The sequence below is a fragment of the Perissodus microlepis genome, chromosome 8, assembly GCF_051167445.1.
Source record: "Perissodus microlepis isolate ML-2025 ecotype Zambia chromosome 8, ASM5116744v1, whole genome shotgun sequence".
NCBI classification, from domain to species: Eukaryota; Metazoa; Chordata; class Actinopteri; order Cichliformes; family Cichlidae; genus Perissodus; species Perissodus microlepis.
The window spans coordinates 17527699-17554487 of NC_140468.1; the positions used below are offsets into that span (position 1 = coordinate 17527699).

The following is a 26789-nucleotide window of genomic DNA, read 5'->3' on the forward strand; positions in this document are numbered from 1 at the left end:
CATTACAGGCCAGAAACTGATAAACACACCAGAAAACAGATCTGTAAAGCTCAGTGAAAAGTGAAGAAACCAATGTATATGCTAAAAAACAACAAAAAAAAAAACCCACGTTTGATATGGAAATACACTGCTCTTTCAATTAGTCAGTGCTTTTTCCCCTGCAGCTTGAAAGCTTTGACTTCATCTTTTTATTCAATTACAGCAGCCTGAACAGGAAAAAAAAATTAAATATGCGCATGCATCAGGTTATTTCTATGAGTTCCAAAAACTAAAAAGAAATAAATAAATCTGTATACATAAAGGAAATACTACTTCGTAATAATCACCAAAGCTTTTTCATTTTTAAAAAAAATTTATTTGGTCCATTGGAACCTGAGATTGAAAATTAAACATACATATTTTTGTACACATATACCACGTCCCCGCTCCCAAAAAAAGAGGATCAATAAAATATATTTATATGTCTATATATATCACATTCTTCAGAGTTCATTATTTTCAGCATTAGGTTACTTTTTTGTATCTACTATCATATTTTAATTTCTTTTTTCAAACTGTCATTTTTTTGCTTTTAAATCTTTAGTCTGACTTAAGTTTTCAGTTTTCTGTCTAAATTGTACAATTTACAATGAGGGTCCAAAAAAAAAAAAAAAAAGAAAAGGGAGGAAAGAAAAAAAAGGGGGGGGGGGTTGGATGGGTCGGTCAGTGACCACCTCTTCTCTGGTTGTTTTCTATTCAGCAGCAGGGGGCGCTCCTAAAGCACAGAAGAGCTACGGACACGACCTAACAGAAGACCAGCAAACAAAACTTAAAACTCCTGTAAAACGTAAAAGTGATCCAGCAGTGACGCTTGATTTTGAGGTGCCTTCGCAGTCGTTTCAGTGCAGGTTCACGTCAATCCATCTGGGCTCAGAGTGAAGCTGTAAAAGCCTCATTACATTCCTTTATCTGTCATTCATCAGCTTCAGAAAAACAGGGCTGCAAATCACTTGTATGAATAAATTAAGACACAGGGACTGAAGCAGCTACGTGGCTGCGACCGCACATTCTCACACATGCACACAGGGCCAGACGGGGACGCACATCTGAAAGTGGTCATTACACATTGATGTTTCTTTGGAAAGCATATTTACAGTTACTTGAGCTCTGGGTTTCGTTAAAAACAAACGTTGCACTGCAAGCATCGGGACACAGCGCAGCCATTTAGCATCAATGATTTTAAAAGTAAAAGGAGAAAAATGAGATGATATGAAGTGAAAATTACCCATGATAAAATTGTAATTTCTTTACATTTAAAATGATTTAGATACAAAAACAACAACAAAAAAATAAATAAATCAAATTTTCCCCCATTTAATCATTAACTGTATGAATGCTGCTGGATTTTTGCTTATTAGGTTTCAAGTTTTTCTCCATTTCACCACAAAATTAACAGTAAGACATCGTTTTTAAAATAAAAAGTCTCCCACTCAATCCTGTCTCTATAGTACCATGTTAATTGTTCCCCTCTGTCTGATGAGACATCTATGTTGCCATGGTGAGGGCATGATGAATGAGGAGTAATGGCTTTGACACTGGGGAAAAAAACCATGACCCTATATATAAGGACCTACGTAAAACAGCTATCCCTTGAACGAGCACACTCAGAGAGAACTATTTTCTGTGTCACAACCCATCTCGGGGGTCTCTTTCCTGTCTCGCTGTGTGTGCACCGAGTCTGACAAAATGATCATTTGTTATTTCACGAGGACTCTGTGTTGTTGCTAACAAGCTGTCAGTGTATTCTTGTGGGAGGATTGCCCAGACGCTCACACTGCACCCAAGCAAACAAAAGTGGTCCCTGCCCTCCCAAAGTAAACTCGGCAGCTCCTCTTAAGAGCTCCCCCATGGCAAACTGGCTGTTCAAACAGCCAATAGCGACTCTAGTACTCCCTAAGCACGTTATAGTATAAACTGACATGCTGGCAAACTGTGCAAGCGTGGGAAACAGACACTAAACTCACCTTCTGTACCAAACAAGATCAGATGCAATTTGCTGGGTGTTACAAACCTCAAGTGTAAGACTCATGTAATATGTAGGAGGGCAATGACTGGGAGGAGGTGCCGTACACATAAATTTTAATCTACAGGGAAAGATATAAACTGTCTTCTGAAGTGGACGAGAAGCCCTCCAGCGATGAGACCCTTAACTGAGGCCGGGTGATTCCATTACGGCTCAGTATTTCACAAGATAAAAACCTTACAGTCTCTACAAACATGGCCCCACTAACATCACAAACAGTGGAGACAACAGTGAAAAGATGCTATTGCAGCTTCTTGGGCACCATCCACCTGCCAATCCAGCTTACTGTACAAATCACAGGTTTGGTCCTGAGCTAGAGATTGTGCCACGGAGAGGGAACAGTACTGTATGAATGATGGCTTTGTCTACAACCTCAAAAAAACCCTAACACAAATATGGACAAGAGGCAATGAGGGTTGTGTATAAAACAAGTTAAACTCACACTGAGATGTTTTCCAAAAATGTAAAAATACAGGACATGTATGTTTCATGGGTAAAATCACTGGGGTTTGGCTCATAAAGTACCGCACTGAGGATGAGGGCGATAAACCCCCCCAGAAGTCTGCCCACTTTGTTAGCAGTCTTGGTGGACGACACAGAGGGAGGGGGAAGTGTCTGATCTGGTGGTTGGCTCATGGTCCGTGGGCCGGTCAATGGCTCAGTAGTTTCAGCACCTCACCCCGGCTTTGTTTTTTTTTTGTTTTTTTGAAGCTCATTGAAAGCAGGGTCTTCTCCAAGCATACCAAACTGAGGCCTGACATCTGTTTCACATACAGCAGGTGCTGCCAGCTATACAAAATGTCCAGAATGTTAAGTAGTCAGAACTGGATCCTCTCAGGTGCCGGGGTGAAGTATTGTGGGGTTTTTTGTTTGTTTGGTTTTTTTAGTACTCCCCTGTCGCTCATTTTATCCTCAAATGGCACATCCAGTTGGCAAGGGACAGACAGAGCATGTGCGGTCCGGACAAAATCTCGAGCATCCATGGAGCGTTAGGAAGAGAGCAACTAAACGTTTCCCTCTCCCATCATGCTTCACATTCAGATGCACCACCAAAGAGACGCAAAAAAAACGCATCTTTCTCTGCATTTTAGGGATCCACACACTGTGCCTAACCTTGTCTGATTTTTCCAGTGGTCTGACAGTTTATTGGACTAGAGCAAGTGAGTCTGGGATAAAGTGGGCGGTGGTCATAGAGGCCGGGGCCGGTGCAGGCCGTCAATGTCCGGGGTGAGCTGGGGGCTGTGTGTGGCCTTGGTGGGGGTCCAGTCTCCCAGGGAGGCCTGGGCTGCCTTGCGGTGAGCCAGGCGGTGGGTGATGGAGAAGCCGGCATTTCCCTCCAGCTGAGAAAGCACCACCAGCACCTGCCTGCAGGGAGAGAGAGAGAGAGCCTTCGAGCTATTGTTGTTGACATTTAAACGCAGGTAGAGTGAATACAAACACAGTGGTCTTAAATCGTGCCTTGTGTATGAAACAAAAGTAAGAGACTGAAAACAACCACAGGGGGCAATTGGTTCAACTCTCCAGCATCATTTCTCCTTCGTCATTCAGGAGAAAAGTGCAGCGTCATTTAATTTAATCATGCATTAATGGAAGGAAATTTAAAAAGTGCAGCTACAGCTTCTGACGAAAAGTGGCAAAACAAACGGCTACGACAGTTATCCGATGGCTGCTGACGGACAAGAGCGCCACAGTCGTTTCATCCCACTCCCTCGTCAAAATAATTAAAATGAGTTTCAATTAACTGAATTGAAGTGATGTGAGAACTGCTCGGAGAAGCTAAACCCACATGTGGAGAAAACCAAGCTGATTAATCAGAACCAATGATTCATTCTATTTTCAAGACAAACTGGGATAATATGGTGACATATGGTGAGAAATAAAGGCTTGCTGCCCATGACTGTGTTACTCACACCTCTATGAATATGAATTGGATATGGTCTTCTTTTGAATGATTACATTGCCACTAAATGCTTTCACCTATGAATCGTATAAAGCAAGTGAGCGAAATATGAGACTGTGATAGTTTGTGATAGTAGCTTTTTAGGCAAGCAAAGTGACACTATGTTCTTGTTAGATGGAGAAAATAACAAGAGCAGCTTCATGCATGGTGACTTTTTACAGTTTGCCATTATATGGGCTGTAACTTTGTGACAGGTAAAGCCCTCAATTTTCCCTTATTGGAAGATTTCATGCTGTTAAACAGAAAACTAATAACATGTAAACGGCTTCTGCACGCTTGATTCTCCCAGCATCTCTCTGCCTGGAGTAGTGCGAGAAACACAATAGAGACCAGCAGAAAACAAAAGCAGATATTAACTGTGCTGAGACCAGCCTGGGGTAGTTTATTAAGAAACACAGCGCACTAATCCTGTGAGATCACTGTGTTTATATAAGCATGTAAGTGTGGTGGATATTTGCTGCACCTAAATGTTCCCGGAGAATTGAATCTGTGCACTTGTTATCTTTTCTGACTTTGTGCGCAAGTGAGGAAAAGAGAGAGTGGTTTGTGTACCTGTGTAAAGGCGGGACGCTGTCGATGGTCTTGAGGCTGCCGCGTGTGGACACCACATTGAAGCTGTCAGTGCAGTCACAGGAGACGTGGAGGTAGTACTTGGGGTGGCGGTTTTCCACCACCACGATGAGACCTGCCCAGCCGTGGGTCAGGTAGTAGCAGGTCATGCCCTCTCGGCCCTGAGAGCACACAAGGAAACAAGCTTATTTTTTTTCATTTTTCAAAGCAGAAGGGTTGTTTTCTAAATGCAAACCTCAGATTTCACCACTTGTGCAAAGCTAGCACCGCTGATACTACGTCAGCAAAATACAGAACACGGTATCCTACATTTCTATTTAGTAAGAATACAGTATAGTATATATACAGTATCCTATAAAGCAATCACATAGTATAGTATACAGAATCCTATATTTCCAACCATAGGATATCCTATGTTTTCATTAAGTATAGTATGCATGTTTCCACATTGTATACATATAGTATTGTATATATACAGAATCCTAAATTTCCATATAGTATAGTATATATACAGTATAATATACCTCCATATAGTACAGTTTATATATACAGTATTTATAATTCCATAGATTTACAGAGCATTGCGGCAACTATCTACAGAGAGGTGGCTACATTTCTGTAAGTATGGCTCTTAAATGCTCTTAAAATGCTTTTGAAATAGGAAGAAATGTGCTTAATACAAAGTAGCTTCAATGGAGAAAAAATACTTCTGTGCAATCAGTTTAATATTATTAAAATGCAATAATAATAATAATAATGATTTAAAAAAAACATTCTGCATTCAGCTGCCACTTTACCTCTCTAACAGTGGCTGCTGTTCTCTTTTAGGGCCACTTGTATTTGTAGTAAAGCAAACACAAGTGCAGCTAAACTACTTTAGCTGCTGTCATTTGCTGTCACGTCCAATTGCACAAGCAATGCCATCCAGTGTCTGAAAAATAGCTTTGGGCAATACTTGTACTCTATCTGCTCTTAACACAAAGCTCTCCTTTCTTCACAGCTCGGGACTGCTCAAATTATTTATTAATAATAACTGAAAATCTTCATTTAACTGTATTGCTAAAACGCTACAGCTGACGCACTGGCTGCCATGTGCTCCTGAGTGCTCAGCTGTGAATTTCTGAAGAGCTGAATGATTTAACAAAGATGATCTCAAGTGTTTAAAAAGCTCTGTCATCCTCTAAAATATTCACCAAATGTGACAGGCGCTTTCAGGAAAGCATTGTTCTGAAGAGCCAGGAGGATTTGTTTCCTTGGGTATGAACGGCCGTGTGCGAGCTCGTGCAAGAGGTAACGCACAGAAACGTGCACATGTGAAGGCAGAACGGGACTTGCAAGCGTGTAAGATGCCTCAGATTGATGAGTATGAACCATTCTGACTGTGAGGATTTAGACTGTTGTGCATTTGTTTTTGTTCTGCAGGCTCTGTGCTTTAGCTTGAGGAGGTCAGCATCATATACAAAGATTTGTATGTGGAATTCCTTTTAATAGACTGTCCAAATTGGAGATAGTGGTCCAATAGTGATTGGACAATAGACTATTAAATGTTTCTTAATGTTTCAGATGTACTTTTTCAACCCATTTATTTACTAATTTATGGAATTAATGCAACCAAAGATGTTGGGCCCATCTTAAGAAAGTGTGCACATACGTTAAAACAAAGGAAAAATACAAAAGAAACCCCCAAAAAACTGTGATGCAGGGCTGTGGAACTAACTTCTATGGACAATAAACCAAAAAACAACTCTTATACAAGTTCTGAAAAAAGGAAACGAGTGGAGGGGTAAAAGAGAAGAGCTCACAACACAAAGTGAGCTATCTCGTCTGCCAAAGATGAGATGGAGGTGCTTCTAATATGATTTGGTCTTGTACAGCATGGCTGCCAATAGACCGGGCACACAGAGAGTTACTGATGTTTAGACGCAACAGGATAAATGCTGTGAGGTAGGTTGGAGCATTCTGGACAGAATACTCCATCCTGTTAGTGTATTCTTGTGGGAGGATTGCCCAAATTCAGCCAAACTCTGTAGAGGACAGTTCAGCATCCTGCTGTACTACCCAACTGTCAAAACAGGCTCTTCAGGGTGACTAAGTGGAATATCATCGACGAGTTAAAGTGCTAATGAACAGCTAAAACCACACTAAAGTGAGAGAGACCCCACATAAAAAAAGCTGATAGTAGCTGTGACAAAGGCATTGGGGATAGCCTTTGTCACAGCTACTATCTACTAAATATGATGGTTTTGGTTGGTTAAACTATCTGATTACTTTGGTTATCCCAATGTGTTAAAAGCTTTATCTACTTGTGTATTTTCATTCCAACACATTTAAATTAAATCAGACACGTTCAGGCAGTAGTCTTTCACTTCAAAATAATTTTGCTGAAGCGCACAGCCCGGAGATAAAAAAGAAAAAGAAAAGCTTTCCAAATACTTAACATCTGGACTGTAATATTATACTGAAAGGCAATAAAACTGCGTGCGTGTGAGAAGGAGATTGGGGGTACAAAGAGAGACAAAACCCTACAACTATATACAGGATTCTCTGCAGTCCTGAGAAAAACTAAATACATCTTTGTCAAAACTGGCTATAATGATCACAAGCACAGTAGCAACTCTACAAGAGAATGACTGCAATGGCCCAGTCAAAGTCCAGACCTCCAAAAGATGGAAACGCTGCGGTTTAGACCTAAACTCTTTACCTCATGTAATTCTACTAGGAGGAATCTTAAAGATTTTTTCTGAACTGAGCTGTTTGTGGGTAACAGTGATAAGAACAGTCAGGCTCCACAAATTCCTCCACAACAAGAAAGGGATAAAGTCATATAGAAAAACAATTTTTTTTTCCCAAGTTGTAGCTGCTGAACCATGGAGTATAATTAATTTTTAACAGGACCCCACAGAGTTCTGTGAAAACCTTTTTCACTTGACTGTAGCAAGTAACACAAATATGGTTTGCATTATTGCAGCTTTACTACTTCTCTTTTTCTGGAATGGGTGTTTCTAACCTCGTGTCTTTCGCCTTTGTTTTCTGTGAGTAGAATAATCGCGTCGGCCAATGTGGTCGCGGTCGCTTCCACCTGCTCCACCATCACCTGACGAGAGCTGTAAATGGCCAGGATGTAGCCGGGGAAGTCCTGGCTGGGCCGCCGTACTGCTCCACTGGTGGGGCTAGAGACTGGGAAGGAAGGGAGAACAATTAATGAAGACAAAAATTAAAGTTTTTTTTTTTTAAAGTTCCTTCGTCATTAAGCGAACATTCACAAGCAAGAACACTAAAGCCCTGCCTGTGACCAATGCATCTGTACACTTACTGGGTGTGGGTGGACCCCCTGTGCTGCTGACATTCATCTGCCAGTGATTGAAGGCGCAGCAGACAACAGCATACTCCCCTGGCTCCAGCATAACATCACAGCCAACAAATTTCTTCACTGCTCGCTTGCTGTGGGCCATTAGGCGGCCCAGAGTCAGCTTGTTGCCGCTACCAAAGGAGGCACGGAAGACCATGATGCACAGGTCCAGCAGGTGGCTGTCGGCTGTGTCGGAGCGCCTGGAGAGAAGAGGAAGAGGCTTAGGAGAAAAAAGGGCAAGGAGGAAAAATGTGTGGGCACTGAAAGATTTAGAGTCCTATTTACCTGCTTCCCTCTTGGAAAAGAGCAAACTCCAGTGCCGTCCTCTCCAGCACAGTGAGAGCTGTGACCGTGACTGGCCCATTGGCTTTGCTGGGGAAGCAGCCTTGTAGTCTCACCTCCTGCCAGTCAGAGTGGATCTTACAAATGTCCACTGAGTCAAAGTACCTGTGGGAGGGGGAAAAATGTACATGTTTATTAAAAAAAAAGAAGAAGAAGAAGAAGAAGAAGAAAGAAAAAAGACCTGCATAAGAGCCTGTTCCTCTGAGATGCTAGCAGTGTGACCGGTTGATCTCCTCTTGTCATGAGCTACGATTATTTGTATGCATCACAGGCAACTCTTTAACGTTAGCATAGCCTCTGAGGGCATCCCTGTACAAACACAATTTACCTTGCTAGCATATCAGACCTCTTTCTTCAAAGACATCGCCCCCACGGGAGACTCTCTTCCTTACTTTCAGTCTGTTTTTCAGTGTTTCATCACTTCCTAACCTCGGTCTGACAACAGCCTTACATCTTACTTTTGTCTTCTTGACAATCAGGAAGAAGCGAGAGGAGGAAAAAGAGGGAACGCTTAAGTTTTACGCTCAGCTTTGATCAGAAAAGACAAACACGTCTGCTGATGAATCCTCTTGTTTGTATTTAGTTCGCTTTTGTGTCTAGCCACCTTCCAGGAATGTTATCAATGATCAACATCGGCCCTGGTTGTTTACTTGATGGGCCGATTTAAGGGCCTTGCTTGTCCGAGAAGCTGACCGCTTTCTTTTTCACACTGAAAACAAGTCTAGGGAGATGCTGGCTGCAAGTTTGTCATGTAGTACAAAGCTGAGAGATTATTTGCCTGTCAGAGAAAACAATAAATAGCCCAAAGACATATGGGATTCTCATCTAGGCTGAACACATTTTTCAGGTTGGAGTTGTTCAGGAGGACAGCCACATTGTTATTCATGTCCCTCCTCCTTCATAATACAACAAGAGCAATAAATTCAGAGAGACAAATGCACTGTACAGACAATTTAGCCCTACGTCAAGCTGCTCATGTTGTGAACTTCCTCCATTCTTCAGTTCTTTTTGCTGACAGTTATTTAAAAAAAACGAAACTTCCTATGCAAGTGGAGTCTTGTCCATTTATTCAATTACGCATGAAATATCATTTTGGTGAATGGTAGATTATATTTAAGCTTTATTACATTTGTAATTTGGATTCAGTTCAGTTTTCTTCAAATATTATGGCCATTTGAGTTGCTTGTAAAAGGGCCCCATTATAGCCATTTCCAGCTCCGCGTCATTATTCTTTGGCTCCACTAGAGTTGCTTTGCATGACTTTGCTCATGTGCGTCATTCTGCCCTCTGCCTGAAACAAGCAACTTCTCTCTCCTCAACTGTAACCCAACTTTTAACCGATTGGCCGCTCCTCGTAAACCAAGGGGCAGTCCCCACAGACCGTAGCAATAAAGCTAAAGCTTCTGTAGTGGATTACCTAATAATATGGCTTTCTCTGTGGTACCCACCTTTCAAGAAGAAGTTTGTGCTTCAGTTTTAATAAGTGAAATTCCAGTTTCTCTGTTAGTCCATTACTTAGCCCTAATTAGCTTATATGTGTCCTTGCATTGCAGCCATACAGATTACAAATGAAGCTCGCTAACAAGCTAGCTAGCTTTAGCTGATAACTTAGCACTACAGTCTTTAATCCAATTATGGGAACTTCTGACAGCGAAAAGAAAACACAGCAGCCACCAAAACGCTGATGTTGAAGTTTTTAAAAATGTGGTGATCATGGTCATGGGGGCTATGCTGTTTAAACAACAGATGGATGAGGTTGTTGTGTGCACAGGCAGAGGTGTGTAACAGAGATGGCCTTATTGGGGACATCTAGTTTCACTGACATTATACAGAGCTAGCCTGAGGTTTGAGCTCATCACTGTTTCCTACTGTGGCCAGTATGAGTATCCATCTATTGTAACAGTAGAGTACAGAACAGGGGTGTTTATAATAAATATATAGGGGGTTAAGGGTGGCTGTAACTCAGGTGGTAAAGCGGGTCGTCTACTAATCGGAAGGTGGTTTGATTATTTGCTCTTCAAGCTTCCGTGTTGTATCCTCGGACAAGTTAGTGAACCCATAGCTGCTGCCGATGCATCAGTGTGTGAATGTTTGGTTATAAGTAAAAAATTAAAGGCCTGTGTAAATGGGTGAATGAGGCTTGAAGTAAGAAACTGATTTGAGTGATCAAAGTAAGTAAAAAAGCACTATTTAAGAACACACTCGTTTTTTATATGACAAAGAAAATAGCATTTATAGAAATACTTGAATAAAAACTGTGACTATTTTTCCATGTGATAACTAGAAGCGCATGTCAGCATGCAGCAAAACACAGATAGAGAAAAACTAGTCACTATCAATGCTGTATATGACTGAGTGACAGGATTAGTCTAATATGACAAAACAAGCTGAAAGCCATGACAAGCCTAAGCCACTGCCTGCCAAATCCCCCCCTCCACAATTCTTAATAACAACATGTTGTGGAAACCAGTGTATGATGCGCTTGTCAGCAAGCAAAATGGAACGACAACAAAAACACTGTAACTCAGTTTGGTGTCAATACCAGATGGTCAGTAAAATCCACAGAGGCGTGAGATTGCCAAACAGTCCATCACGTTTAACACATTACGTGTGTCCATCACGGTACGATAAAAGACGCTTTAACTCATTCAACCTATTCTAAGCAGCTAGTGGTGGGTAAATCGAACAGAAAGTCTTCTAATGAGAGTATGTTTGGAATAAACACAAGAAATCTGTGAGCGTAGCCTAGCGGTCACAGCCACTGGTCTATTGTTCCAGCAGGTACAGTCACTGACTGTGAAAGCAAACATGACAGTGATGACAACAAAATAGCCTTATTATACATAACTGTATGAATTCAAGGGTTACTAGGATATAGAGAGATTAACCAAAATGATTTCAGCATGACCACCCAAAAAAAGAAAAGGAAAAAAAAAGATCACACTTATGCTGCGCTAATGATAATTACTTTATAAAGTCAGTGTACTCCATCCAGAAGACCCCCTCACTACTGCCGTGCGCCATCAGCTCATGGCGGAGGTGCTGAGGCCAGTCTGCCCACTCGTCTGACCAGCTGCCATTCCACGAGAAGCGACCCCAAGGGTTACGCAGCCGCAGCAACCTGGAGGCAGGAAGATAACGGAAACAGCGAGAGAGACAGATTCAGCAAGCAGTAAATGTGACAACAGCTTTCAGTCAAAGCAGCAACCCCCATCTCTGCACAGTCATATTACTCCTTTTATGGATGACTGGCTGCTTTTTAACAACCCTTTTTATTTTACCGCCTCCTCCATACTGTAGAAAACACAAGGGGCATAACAGAATAACATATTGGAGAATCTGTATTTTCCAGGGAAAAAAAGTAACAAAGTGCATGTGGTTCACTGTTTCTGGAGTGCTTTTTATCTCCTCGGGGCTCCTAGCAGGAGGATTGTAACTCGTTTTGGATCTAGCCCTGTGGCCAAGTCTAGCCCAAGCCTTCCACTCTGATTGCTTTATGGCAGTAAATGAAAGTGGCTGCGTGTGGGTTTTAAGCAAATTACTTCTGGGATTTCTGGCTACTGTCAAATTTTTTCCTCACAGGTAAGAAGGAAAAAGCCTTCATTAGGCTTTTCTCATTTTTCTAATTTGTGCCTCCTCAGTCCTCCGTCCTTCTAGACTGTGACCCGGAAATCAATTTCAGTACGCCATGATGAAGGATGACTTAATTCCTAAAATGCATCTGGAGAACAGAGGAGAGGAGAGGCTTTCCAAGCAGAGCTATAATAGAGGATGAACAGGTGTTCCTTTGACAAGAGGACTAAACTCGCTTTTTTTAATCCATACGATGTTCCAGTTATTTATGATAGTCAAAGATTCTGCCCCAGACTTTTCTGTGTGTGTGATTATTACAAAAAAGACATATATGTTCTTATAGTGCAAGGAATTGTGTGGATTCCCAGTGCTGCTCCAAACAGAGCAATCATACAGATCTGTTGTGCACCCGTTCTCTACTGGCAAGCCACCGGGTTCTGTGATGCTCAACATATGGCTCGTGGGCTTGTTCATGTTCTAGCCACCAAATAATAACACTGACTGATGACGGCCCAGATACGTTTATTAATGGTGTATGAAGGATTTCTAAGAAGACACATTTGCAATAAGGAGGCGTGTTCAGAACAACAGAGTCCACCTGTACCTGTAACCCTGGACATCTCGTACGTCCAAAATGGAATATGCATGTCGAGGCCTCAGACCCAACGACTCGTAAACAGCATCGTCCACCTTCATGTTGCCTCCTCCGCAAGACGCTCCCATAAGAAACCTAAAAGACAAGAAATGACATTAGGACACTAATGCAATTACTACTCAGTAACCAGGGAGAAAAAAAGACACGTAAATTTAAAACTTTAACCTCGAGATTGGGCAGACACAGTTACAGAAAACAAAAACAATAGTAGTTTTTAGTATATGTCACTAATTAATCCCACTGATGTGCCTCTGTTTGAGACCAAACATCATCAGTGATGAACTTTGTCTCTGTTTACCATAGTACGTGAGTGATGTCTTCATTAGTACACTGCTTTTGATAAAATAAATAATCATTCTGGCAGATGGACCTGCAGTTTGGACGCAGATGAAATGGCCCCTTTGGAGTTGCACTATTTGTCTCATGTTGCTTTGAAAGCTCGTGTATCAAAGTGATGACTGGCACAACTTTTATTATGGACACATGCTCTAAATTCGCATTCAGCACCTTTGTAGTGCCCCTCTGTTTGTAGTTTTGATCAGAGAATATTGGTTCAAAGTGTTTTCAAACAAGGTTTATTATTTTATATGCTCCTTTTAAACTGAACCACCTTTACTCCCTCTCTTACCCAGCCTCTTTGGAGCTAAGCATCTTGGCCCAGATGAGGTCTGTATCGATGGGTTCCTCTCGCGGGTTCGTGGAGCTGACCTGAAGCATGAGGGAGTCACACGGAGCTCCTGTCAGCGTGGCCAGACCCTCAATAGCGCGCCCTGCCTGCAGGGCAAAGTAGGAACCGTGGAGTTTGGCCAGGGCCTTCTCAATCAGCGCCACCCATAACTGCTTCCTCTGAGCCTGGAATGATTGTAAAAAGTAAGAGAGGAAACATCAGCCTGAGTATGACTCACTGAGAAAGGGAGCAGGATGTTGTCTCTGGGTTAGTTTCCTCTATCTAAAGGTCAATGAAAATGATAACCTGATAACAGAGGTAGGATCTCTTATTTGCTCTTTTTTTATCTGTTAATGTGCATGTGCAATGTTTTTCCAGCATTTCTTGCTTGCTCAGAGGTCACTGCCTCACCGAGCGCGACTTCTACCCTCTTGTTTTGCTCCTTTGTCTTCTTTGAAAAGATGATGTTTGTTGGAGTCATGATAAGGTGTAGATAAGGTGTCACGCTGTCGCAGTGTGTCTCTCCCGTACGCATGAATGCCTGCTTTTATTTGCCTGTGCTTTATTCGTTGCATAATTCAGTACCTCATTTGACCCGTAATTGTTGGCTGTTCATTAATTAGATTCTTCTCTTCACTGGGGTCCTTTGAGATGTGCTTGTGATAAGAAATACATAATCAACTAACTTGAACTAATTAATTGCTTATTTTTCAGGGTTCAGCAAGTCAAATGTAATTCTTTTTAAGAGTTGCCCACGAAACGCACTCGTTTTCAGGGTCAAACTAAGGGATGAAAAGGTCTTTACCAAAGTCTTGGATCTGTCAGTTCTCCCCGGCAGTAATTTACCCTCATGTTTCAGAGATCTGGAGCAATTAATATGGGACATATCATGTTTTTCTTTATTTTTTGCGTATTAAGAATTCCCAACTTAATACACAGAGATCTGCAATATTTATTTCCCCAAAATTTCAGACAGTTGTTTGAGTATTTATCCATTTTGTATATGTCTATCTAAAATTCCCTCTTGTCTGTTTACAGTATCAGCGTAAACACCTTTCTGCATTACCTGGGAAAAGAGAAGGTAGCCGTAGTCGTCGCAGGGCAACATGTCGTCCACCAGCACCGTCGTCCAGGTCCCGTCTTTACATAGCCGAACCTGGTACGCCCCCTCTGGACAAATGGTCCTGGTGATCATAACCCTCTCCACGAGCTCTGGACGCTCTGCCAGCACAGCGAGTGCACTAAGGAACCTAGAGACCCGATAAAACTCAATGAACTGGAAAATGAAACGTCACATCAGGACGGACAGACGCGACTAAAACGAGGCACGAAGAAAATGTGAATTAGGCAGAGAAACCACATAAATGATCAGCTGAGTGTGACGGACAAGTGAATGGCTGAATGAGCGCCGTCTTCCGTCAAAGAGACAGGCATGGTTTAGGAACGTCAACTGATGTGATTAGACAGGAATGGAAAAAACTGAGAAGCTGCTATTAAAGTCTAAATGTGGAATTAAAGCATTCTCCTGAACAGAGTGCCTCAAACACTTATGAAAGACTTTTTTTTATACATATATACATAATTAGCCCTCATTGAAAATCAATCACATTTGATGAGTCAAGCTTCTGTGCCTTCTGGTTACCTCCCCATTACTCTTAATACACCCCACAGCAAAGACAAACAGGCTTGCTTCCTCTAATTAACTTGCAAGAGAAATTAGCTAATCAAAAATCCAGATAGATGTGGAAAATGGTAATTCTTTACACTGGGGATTCACAGCTGGGGACATGAGGACTCGACTTGAAAGGGAAGAGAGTTTAAAGTGTACATTAGTTCATCGGAAAATGTAGAGAGATCTTTAAACACTATTAATGAAATGGCTCTGCAAAGAAAGGTCTTTTTGGAGGGGACAATGAGCTAAAGGTATTTGCCTCTGCACGCCGCAGACTCACTGCTGTACATGCAATAGTTTGATTCTTCTATCAACAAAAAAAGCAAAAAAGTAAAAAAAAAATAGTCAAATTGAGCAGCTACTTTTGCCTCTGGCAGTACTGCAGCAATATCTGAAAAGATAAAAGGAATGCTGCTTTCAGTCTGCACATTATTTTATAGAGTGAAGCTCTTGTGTGGCGGCATTACTAAAGCTATATTCCATCTGTTTAAGTGTCAGCTGAGCAAGGCCGATCAACCCATTCAGTCACTGATGAAATACAAATTGGCCAAAAAAACAAAAGGAATCCAATGAAAATCCAATTAGCCGCATCATAATGTGAACTCTGATGTTGGCCTGTACTGCAGCCGTACTCAAGGACAGAGGCGACTGGCACGACTTTCTTCTGCCGTCACTGGTTGGCTGGGCTGGCAGAAGCTGGGCTGTTTGTTGGTTTATTAGGACAAGTGTGAGCATGTGTGAGAGAGTGAGAAAGTGGGGGAGACGAAGCCAATGACAAAGAATTTGGGTTACATCCTGTTTCGAGTGAGAGGATTCAGCTCAGGGGAGGGTTATTTTTGATAAGCTGTGTGCGCTGGTGATGAAGCGAAAAGTTGTACTGGGGACAACTTCCTGACTGACTGTGCTTTGTTGTTATTTTGTGTGTGTGCGTGTGTGTGTGTACGTTTATGCTTACAGGAAGATGATGGATGACAACAGCATACACACACATAAACCCCAAAGGGCACCCAGAACAAGGGCAGGGAGATAAAGCGTGTGTCCAGGACCACATTACTGTGAATAATCTCCCTGTCACATGTATCTGTACATCTGTCCGCTGTGCTCAACCTTTCATTTCATGCTTACCTTCTTTCCTTTGATTTTTTGCTTTGTTTTTTAAGTTTCTCTCTTTAATCCTCTTCAATTACTGTTTCACTGCCACGCCATCTCTAGCTCACAGCGGCAGTGTCCATTGAAAGCAGACTCTGACAGACGCACACAGAGAAGTGTTGGCTGCTGTCTGCTTTGCATTCCTCTGACCTTTCTCAGAAACTGAACAGAGACTTAACAGAATGAAAAATTTCCTGTTGCTTTGAGGATCTGCTGCTATTCTATTTTGTCTCCAATCAAACCATGAATCAACAACGCCTTTTTGTTTTGGTTTGGTTTTTTTAAGGTTATCTTAAACGATCAGTGTCCTGTGTGTTCTTATGTTCAGGTGTATCAGCTTACCAGCAGTTTCCAAGAAGTCCTTGCAGGATGTCCGAGGGCCTTGGCGTGCGGAACACGGACCACTTGACTCCTCGGTCTTTGAAATTGCTGCAGTTGATCTCGTGGGGACGCAGCCACTTTTTGATTCGCTGCTGGACGCTGTCGCCCTCTGGGAAGCCGACAGATCGAGGTCCGGGGGGAAAACTGTCATCCACAAAGTTCACTGAATTCTGAGAAAGAGGAGGAAAAGACAGAGCGAAAGAAGGCAGAAAGACAAAGGAGTGAAACTACTGAACATGAAAACACCTCATCTGTAAACTCCAAAATCCATTTTAAAATATGATCACTCTCAAAAGGATCTTGTGTGAGGACCTGAAGCATTTCAAACTGCTAATGCAAGTTTTTAAAGAACCAACTATCCTGCAATTTCACATGATTTGCAGGACAGTACAGACCATCACACAAGCCCTGGATTATGCTTTGAGTGAGGGCGAATTACTGCCTTCCACATTTACTTACTATTTTCTTTCCACTTTCCACGTGAGATTATTATGTGCACAGTAAAAGCCCAACTGTGGCATCTTGTACTCTCCTAACCAGGATGTGGCACAAAAATGCAAATCACTTTCAAACATTTGGAGCTTCTTGCTTTCTGGCACATTCCCCTGCTGAGTACACCGCATTTTAAATGACATGATGGGTTCTAACACTGCCCCGCTACTGTACACAGGAGTAGAACTACACGGATACTTTAACAGATCCAGACACCGAACCTGACACACTATCTGCCCATCTAAAACTCTCCTGTACAAACCTGAGATGGCAAACAGCCACACACGCCAAACCCCTATCCAGTTTCCCATCTGCTGTGTCAGAAGTGGACTCGGCCAGTTGCATCGCAAGGCAGGCGGAGGGGTGATGTAAAGCGGGCACCCCACTGGCAGTTAGAGTGAAGCGAATCAATTGGTAACCATCCCCCACAATCCAATTCTGTAGCCTGGATGCAGCATTTGCTACTAGACAGAGGCACTTGAATGCTTCCTTACCACCCTGGCCATCCAAGGTCGTCACGTAGCTTATCGATTCTGTAGTTCACAGGTTTATTTGTGACCCATGTGCAGGCTGTTATCGCAAGGCTTTTTTGGGTTGATATCAATTTTCTCTATTTTAAGAATGAAAACAATATTATATGAATTATTTTAATGTTGGTCCTAAGAGCTTGAAAAAAGTAGCTCGTATCCTCTTGGAATAGAAGTGAAATGTCTTTTAAAACTTTAATCTATTTGTCTTCTTTTTTTTTTTTCCAATCTCTTAAGACTACAATAAACTGGATGACAGGGAACCTACACAGACACACTTTAATGCTGCTACTGATGTGCGCATTTGTGCTACCAAAACCTACCAGGTTATGCTGCGTATCTGTTATCCATTCTTTCTGAACGCAGTGCCTGTGGTTTATCCGGTTGTACTCACATCCTGTATTGTGAGTCACTTTAAGGGTTTTGCCCTAACCCATTTGAAAGACATTATCATCAGCAGAATGATCTGCTGCAGTCTGCCTCAAAGGTTAAAGCCACTTGCCTATTCATATCTGGAGTGTACATGATGCTCTGTGATGTTAATTAGGCGCTTCTGAAACGGCACAGTGATATGACACTCTGGACTGCAGTCTGGACTCAGAGGATCGTACAGATGATAAATTAACAAAAAAAATTAAAATCAATGTTTGATCCTTACATTCTTGGTTCAAAACAACCATTTTTCTCTTCTGTGTGGAGCTCTACCTGTGCCTCTATAGGATCCTTCCACAGTCTAAAGACATGCTTGTTAAGTTAATTGGCTGTGGGCATGTATGTAAAGTCTGAATGGTTGTCTGATTCGTTAACCCTATGACAGCTGGGACAGACTGGGATCCCTACAGTGAGAGGAGCAGCAGACCCATTGTGCTGTTCTTGTAAGCATTTGGTTTCATTTAAAGGCTCCTTAGACATGTTACACAAGACTTTCCACTGTTATCATTAAAAAAATAAAAAATATATATTTGGAAAGAATGGAGGCCCAACACCTTAGAAAGGCAATTTAGATCGTATTTCCCTTTTTAACTTGCGTCACATCTCTATTAAGATGCAGTGTGTATTTAATGTGAGATTAACCTTGAATTAGCATTAATTCCTTATATCGAATATTCTACAATCCAAGCACCAAAGTTTAAACAATCTGACTTCAGCAGAGTGTAAAATTAGGAATTATAACCACGTATAAAGCAATTTCCTAAATCAGGACTCTGGTGTTGTGGACTCTACAGGATAATTCTCGCTGGCTGTCTTGCCGCCTCGGTTTCCATCGCTGTGCACATGTAAGCATGCAAACACTGCAATCAGCCAACTCAGTGCTGAGCTAGGAAAACCAGCTGCTTTCCCATCATTTCCAGACTCAGAACTGGCAGCCATACAAGGCTGTGTCAGTCTCATTCTGATACCCAAGCTACAAGATTAGCATCTTGAAAGCACATTTTATGAAAAAGAAGACGAAAAAAAAGCCTTCCATGCACAATACTGTAACAAGCAGCGCAAGCCTGGCAAGAAGGTCCTTGATAATATGGCACAAAATTAAGCAACTAAGTAGTATGAAGAGTAGTAAAGAGAAGAACAATCCGCTGCAATGTGGCCTGGTTTTATTGCATAGCACGGAAAGGAAACAGCAAAAAGCAGTTCAATCCATGCTGTGTGTCACAGTTCACAAGTTAAATGCTGCTAACAGCCATCAACTTATTTGTTTGGCACAATGAGTAAGCAGACTGCTCTCAGGCATTAGCACCATGCACACGCACACATACCTCTCACCCTCAAAACCAATCAGGAAGAGTCAAAAAAGCAAAAGAGGCAAGAGAAAGCAACCACACTCAGGTGAGCAGAGAATATTTTTTATAAAAAACAAAAACAAACTCCAGTTCCAGTTTGGCCCAGTTACCCAACAGCAGAGAGAAAACGGGTGCTCTGAAGCGGTCCCTCCATTCTTGCTGTCAAACTGTACTGCACATCCTGTTACAGCCTAAACCAAAAGCTTTAATCATTATTAAATTTTCACCACTGGCATTTTGGTGCTTGGCAAGTGCTTGTGCCTTGGCAGAGATGGATGAGAGAGACTAGCACCTCTTGTTTACCAGTTTACCCCACCTTAATCTCTTTGGCCCGTGAACCCGAGATGCAGCAGTGATGCCGTCAGTGATTATGTTCACTATAGGGAAGTATATCATTTGTGCTACCCTCCACTCCAACTCCGTTGCTAAAAATAGGCCAGCCCTACGTTCACCTTAACAAATACACATGCGCACGCACCCATCCAGGCTCACACTGACTACTACAGTGGAGAATAGAGTGCAGTCGTGTGGAGAGGGTGGAATGGGGGTGGAGGGGTGTAGTGGGTGGCAAGGGGAAAGTGTATTTTGAGGTATTAGCAGAACAGGATGAGCATGTGGGGATAGATGTGATGGAAGGAGATGGGATAAAAACGAGATGAAGTACTTTGAAGAGCTCGAGAAAGGGCAGACGTAAAATATTTGAGGAGAAAAAGACAGACGATAAAAGAAAGTGTAGCTTAAATGACGAAATTAGACGAGGAGGAGAAGGTGGGGATGAGGGATCTCCGATATCCTTCCTTCCTACCGAGCCAACTTCCCTCCCACGCTTGCAGCAGTGAGCCCTGTGACTTTCAAAGAAGGCATTAATAATGCATTCGAAGGCTCACTTTATGCTATTGTAAACATGGCAGGATAGGTGTCATGCCGGTGTAGTAAATGGGCACACATCTGACACCCAAATAAATTCACAGAATAAAAGCCGGCTGGAAACTTAGCTGAATCTAAACGGTCTAACATTCTGCAATGCCCTCATTTTCCTGAGGTGCAATTAGACCAATCAGGTCGGTCTCCCGAGCAGGTGCTGGCGGTCTTAAATGGTTTCAAATGAACCTTTCTGATAGGCCTGAGTAGCATATCCATGATAACATAATACAGGCTTATCAAAGGTTGAGCACTGCAGAGATAAAGTGAGCCTGAACCAGTTTGATACAAAGAACCGATGTCAGGGTTGCTTACATCATGGCACAGATAAGTGGTATGAGGCCCTGGGCTACGGTGAAGACTCAGGCTCGGGATGAGAAAAACCAAACAACATCAATCATCTGGTGTCATCCCAAAAAGTGATTTCTAGCATTTGCCAAAAAATAACTGCCTGTAATTAAACTGTTGTAAATTGACTTGTTGATCTTTAATCTGTCAATCATATTTCAAAAATGAATGACATCAAGTCATTTTAATCCAGAAAGAATATTCCTGTCACAAACTAGAGGTTTTTCGGCACAACATCTACAACGGAGAAGCTAGCTGGAGTGCCATGTTTTCAACTAAAAAGCAAGTTTGGTTACCAAGCTACATCTATAGACTACACACTGGGTACTCTGCACTGACAGATTTGAATAGCATGCAAAATTATGAAATTTTGCTTTCCTTCTACAGTGTTCTGGGGCTCGTATTAGCTGAGGAGATGCCTAGCTTAAAGCTGAAACAGCATCCACCTGTCAGTCAAAGGAGACGCATCAGTTACAGTGAGTCCTAACGGGTGAATCATGGTTGGGGGGGGGGGGGGGGGGGGGGGGGTGCACAGCAATACAACTGTTGTGACCAAAACATGTTTTGATACCAAAAAGATTGACTTCTGCTGTTGGGCAATTTAATAAGAGAATTTACTAGAATGGACTCATTTTGGAGCAATCCTCAAGTGGCCATTACAGAAACTGTTTTTGGCACTTCCACCTTGGCTTCATTTTTCAGCCTTGCAGATTGCTGCTTGAACATAACAATCAGAGCAATCAAAAGACACAATCAAACCAAAATAATGCAATCCTCCTGACACAAGAGTCACAGTCGTCAAACAGAATTTCAACATTCTGTGAAGTGACTTGACTGCAGCCGAGGGCCAGAGGTAATCTGGTTATAAACATTAGACTCTCCATATCCGTAGTTCATTTAGGTGGTAAAGATTCATTCGCTAAGGAAGCAAGCAGAAACATGGCAATAACAAAACCTATTGACATTTCTCTGAAATTAGAGATATTAAAGTAGTGGGAACAATGACAGCACAAAAAGAGGAAATACAATGAGAGAACTGTGCTCTGAAAGGCAATGTGTTCCCTCTGATGCATTACACATTGAAATTAAGCAGCCTTTGATGTCTCAAAGTCAGGACATTCACATGCATGCAAAGTAAGAAAAAAAAGGTGACTCATGACATGACTAACTCAAAGGAACTAGAAAGAATAGTGTATAACCACACTCCAGAAGCAGCCTCAAATTCTCAATAATTACTAACAGCAACATTTTTCTCTTACCTCACGGCAGAAGCTGACTATGTTCTCCCAAAGCTCCTTTGCCTCGCCCTCATCATTCCGTCGTCGCGCCTCTACATGCATGCTCTCTCTTCTCTTCAGAGGTTTAACCACCTTGCGAAGGGTGAGGTACTGCTGGGGTGTGTGGCATGCTGCACAGTTCTTGGCTTTGATATCATTGAGCAGCGTGCATGCTGGACAGCTCCACTGTCCTACCTTCTCCTGGAGGCTAGATGAAGTGGAGGACGAAGAAGAACCAGAGGAGGCAACGGCAGAAGAGGATGAAGGAAAGCCCCGGGCCTGTTTACGTATTTTATGACCTGAGGATGATGAAGAAGAGGAAGGTGTGCAGGAGCAAGATGCAGTACCAGGCCCCACTGGGAGGCCACAATGTGTACAGCAGCGGGGTAGAGGCACCTGCTGCTCCTGGAAGCCATGCAGCTTTGAAGAACCACAAGCTGAGCACTTGGGAGCACCTGTAGGGTTGCGCAGGGTGCACTTAGAGCAGGCCCATGTGCTAAAGTCCGGGCTCGAGGGGCTTGCTGGGGTAAATCGTACCGTTTCACAGCCTACTAGGTCGATGAGGTCAGCACCACCCCTTGACAATCTGCAGGTCTCGCACTTCGCTGAGCTGCCTTGGTTGGCCACGGAGCAGCTAGGGCACTTCCAGGTAGAGGCTGATGTGGAAGCAACAGGTAGGTGGGGCGTCAGTGGGTGGTGCTGAGACTCTTCTTCCTCCAAGATACTGAGGCGCTTGCTGGGGTAAGAAGGTTCCTGGGGCTGGGCGTGCTTGGGCTTAGCTGGCCTCTGTGGGCCAGGTTGGGGTGGCACACTGGCAGCTGAAGGGGAAGTGGGGCTGGGAGTGTTGGTTCCTGGGTTCGGTGGGCGTCCCGGAGGCGGTACCTCTCGCCTGCTGCGAGGCACAGGATTGTTCTGGAGGGAGGAGAATGAAGTAAAGGTGGAGGCGAGGGCCTGTGAAGACGCATGGGGAGCTTCTTGAGGATCACAGGGCGGGGCTGGGGGGGAGTCATCTGTTAGGTCAATCAGTAGCGGGGCCGAAGCCGCTGTGTGAACAGGAAAGCCCACTACTGGCGTGCGCACCTCAGGCACTACCAGCGCTTCTGGGGGGATTTTAGGCAGAGACAGTTTTCTAGGCCCACCACAGGCTGAGCATGAAAGCGCCACAGGGGTGTTGTGAAGTGTGCACCGAGGACAAGCCCAGCCCGCCTGCTGACCCTCCTGACCACCCACCTCTCCATTGCTCTCAGACCGCCGAAACACTTCCTCCTTAGCTGGATGCTGTCCATGGGGCTCAAGTAGCACTGTGGGGGTGATCGTGGGTGTTGGGGGCTCAGTGGGAGCAGAAGGGAGACCATTGGCAGTGGCAGCTATGGTGGTCGTAGGAGGTGTGTGAGTGGCGGGTGATGGACCAAAGCCACAGACCGAGCAGGCTCCAGATCCCTGCGGGTTATTGAGGGTACAGCGGGGACAGGTCCAGCGGTGTTCCTCAGTGCTGCTGAGGCGCAGGATCTGGTTGAGGTCGGGTTTCTGGCGTGGCGCCTCACAGATAGAACAGCGAGGTGCTGCACCGGCATTTAAGAAAGTACAGCGCCCACATGACCACTCACTGCCTTGCACCGCTGCTGCCATGGAGCCTGGAGAGTGAGAGTGGCTGGAAAAAAAAGGAGAAAAAACAATGAGTCAGAACAGAATGAACCAAACAAATCAGTCAGTAATACGTTTTGCCATAGAGCTGTAAGTGCTTGGCAAAAATAGATGCATATTAACTACATTGCTGCATAAACGCGCAAGCGAAGCTTAAAGTGTCAGCAGAGCAAGGGAGGAGAGAAGGAAACGTGACAAGATTTTTCTTATGGAAAAAGCCAGAGAATTGACATTAAAATGCTTGTGGTAAATTCAGGGTGATCACGTGAAAAGGAAGAAAAGAGCAAACAGCAAAAACAACCCAGAAAACGGAAGACAAGGAGAGGCAGAAAGAAGTAGAATAGAAAAATACAGTGCGAGAGGGAAAGATTAGTCAGTGCAGTGGGGGAAAGGGGAAAAAAAAAAATCAAATCTCCCTCCTGGGGGCACTGAGGGCAGTAAATCCATACACAATGGCCACCTGATTAGAGCCAGGGAGACAGCGCACAGTGAGGAGGCGCGAGAAGAGAGGAGAGGAGGCTGCTATCGCCTCAGAATACTAGGACAGTGTTGCTTGAGTTTCCCTAACTGACACTCACTAAAACACAGGAGAGAGAGAGGAGGAGGGGAAAAAAGAAAAACAAAACAAAACAGAGAACACACACACACACACACACACACACACACACAGAGGATCTTTTCCACTTCATATTAGCGGCTCTCTCCCCTCTCAGTGAATGTTAATGCAGGGTAGATGGGAGCAACTTAAGGTCACGTCAATCCCTTGCCCAAATGAATTTCAAATGGATGGGTCTATTAATTCTCGCAGCGCTTATGACTCAGGCATATTTTAAATGGCAAGTCATTCATGCCACTGGAGTTACAGCAAATTTAAAGCTCGCTACTATCCACATATCTTAAGAGGACTCAAACAGAGAAAACAGCACAGAAAGAAATCCATCTATTCAGGCCCCTCGGTTTCTTTCCACCTCTCGCAAACTAAAACCTAAAAAGGAGTCTGTTACTGTGGATTGACGTGTGTACAATCCTTTCTGAGTGCCTGCAGTTCAGTCAATCTGACTTATTGATAGAGGGTATATTAGGGCCTTGGAGGGAAGGCAGCACAGTCGGATACTTCCAACTGTGCAGCAGAGAGGGTTGGGGTGGGGGCGGATTGAAGAGGGACAGCCCCAAGGGACGGACACGGTTTCTATCTGGACAAACCCATAAATGTCAGTGTCACTCAGGCTGCTCATGTGTGAACACCAACAGAGAAGGTAATGTGGGGATTTTAGGATAGCTGAGGGGAAGGTGCCAAGAGCTAGGATACTTCAGTGTTTTTCACATTGACCCCAGCAGAGAACATGTTGCCCTCAAAGTGACTGAAGCTTGTTGATCTTCTGTGTGATATTTTGGTTGGAGAACTACATGTGCTGTGTTAAAAGATTTCGTTTAGGGCACGAGCCTGAAACCTTTACAATCAGAGCAGACATTTTTGTACTTCAGCTCTGCATTCCCATTGCAATAATGCATTTGTTGCTTTTTTTCCCATTTATAGACCAATGGTATTGGTCTTAAAAATATCGGTCAGGTTCTAATTGGGCAAATGAATCACAATTAAAAGTAATCTAAAACACCTGACAATTTATTAGCTTTAAAAATAGCCCAAATAAAAAAGGGAGAACTCCAGGTGCATATCAAGCAAACCAGGAAGACAGCTGCTCTACAGTCACAGGATTGCAAGCTCTAGGTTGGGGTAGGGGTTTGGCACTTAATTGTGACGCCAAACAAACACCACACCCACACACACAGTGTGTAGCAGGTGACAGTAAGTGTACTGGAAACAATGGTAACACAGGACAACCTTTAGCCAAAACATGAGAGCCAATGACCTTAAACTCAGTAGTGCAATTGCTAAAGTCCCCACCAATGCACCCACAAAGTGGACTGGATAAATGACTGTCAAGGCAGGTGAAAAACAGACAAACAGCTGGGCATACAGAGGTTATAGTGAGATCTGAGACTCGATGTAAAACAAACTTTTTCTATAAAAGTATATTCTGATAATTCCTTGTTGCTGACACTGCAGTTTGGAGTGCCTGGGTCCTGCTCCTCTCCCCTGAAGTGCCATGTGTAATGGCCAGTCAACTGCCTTTAGTTCAACTTCATTAAACCTTTCAAATCAAGCGAATCCCCAGATCCCAGGGGGACCTCTTACAGACGACCTCTTGCTCCCAGCGCAATGTCTGTTCCTCTTGTCATCCCTTCTCCCAGAGGTAAAGAGGGAAATGACAAGCAGGAAGAAATGTGAACGTGTTACTTTAGTTGTCTCTTGAGTGTGTGGGTCCTCGCTGCTTGGTTGTGTGCTTGCATGAATGCAGGCATCTAGCTATATTTATCCATAGATGCAGCACTGCTGCTAGTTTTATTGTCCACCTACATTTGTGTGTTTTCTCAGGATAGCAAATCTATAGAAGCAGAAGCAAATAGTAGCCTTTAGCACCCCTGAAGTCCACACTGTAAGGAGTAAACTCAGCCTTCTAATGATAAACAAATCATAGAACACACTTTTTCTTTAAAAGCACACAAACGCTTTTATCACTGCATTTATCTGCAATGTCTTCATGGTTGCTCTGCAATATTAAGTGCCCTTCTAGCCACTAACAAAAAAGGGGTGCCAATGAAGTAATGTTCATTGAGTAATAATATCAAGGACATAACTGACATTGTTCATCTAACCACAAAAAAAGAAAAAGAAAAAAAAAGGTCTGTGGTGTGTCCTGAGACTACAGCCCTGTCTCCGCACCTTCAGCAGCTAAGCTAAAAGTAGTTGAATTAAGTGGCAGCACTGTGCCAGCTGGGATGGCACATGTTTACATCATGTTTGGCTCTCTAAAGGTCTGCGTATCTGAGTGCCGCAAACATCAATGACGACAACAAGTGTCAACACCTCATGTTTGATGACAGATTCTACCCTGTGGACATTTATAACTGTCAGGCCTCTTTCATCTACAGCAAGAGAGCAAAGTTGCAGTGTCAGCCACGTGGAGAATTTGTTAAAGCAATTGATGTGGTTCTCACTGGAGCACAGGGATCACAGATTCATTATATTTCCATCTTTAGCTGACACCATGAAAGCTTTTTATTAAAGTGATCAGCCGCAAGGATTTTTTTAAATTATCTTATTGATACTCGTTATAAGCAGCGGTATTTACCTCTCACCCAGTACGGTGTGATGAACAACTATAACCTCTCAATTGGGGTTCTCAATGCATTTTGACTGTACTATGTGCACACCCAGTACAGTACTTTTCAAAAGTTTTGAGCTACCCTTCACTTATTGCATATTCAAACACACATGGAAATACAATATATAAGTCAAAAACAGAGTTTGTACAATTCTAAGAAGTAGGGCTGCTCGATTATGGCAAAAATGATAA

At 43.1% G+C, this 26789-nt stretch overlaps 1 protein-coding gene across 2 annotated transcripts in view; it reads right to left on the bottom strand.

Annotated features, from left to right (window-relative positions):
• Positions 1 to 332: 332 nt before the first annotated feature.
• Positions 333 to 26789, bottom strand: part of capn15 (calpain 15) — a 44510-nt gene continuing 18053 nt past the window's right edge. For both annotated transcript variants that reach the window (XM_084937888.1, XM_084937889.1), the window contains exons 2-12: positions 21709 to 23377; positions 16342 to 16550; positions 14245 to 14428; positions 13140 to 13363; positions 12461 to 12586; positions 11252 to 11404; positions 8227 to 8388; positions 7906 to 8141; positions 7600 to 7769; positions 4575 to 4753; positions 333 to 3427 (exon numbers count right to left, since the gene is read on the bottom strand). In XM_084937888.1, coding sequence (XP_084794014.1) covers positions 3250 to 3427; positions 4575 to 4753; positions 7600 to 7769; positions 7906 to 8141; positions 8227 to 8388; positions 11252 to 11404; positions 12461 to 12586; positions 13140 to 13363; positions 14245 to 14428; positions 16342 to 16550; positions 21709 to 23377 — 3490 coding nt within the window. In that variant the 3' untranslated portion in view covers positions 333 to 3249. The remainder of the gene's footprint in view (positions 3428 to 4574; positions 4754 to 7599; positions 7770 to 7905; positions 8142 to 8226; positions 8389 to 11251; positions 11405 to 12460; positions 12587 to 13139; positions 13364 to 14244; positions 14429 to 16341; positions 16551 to 21708; positions 23378 to 26789) is intronic.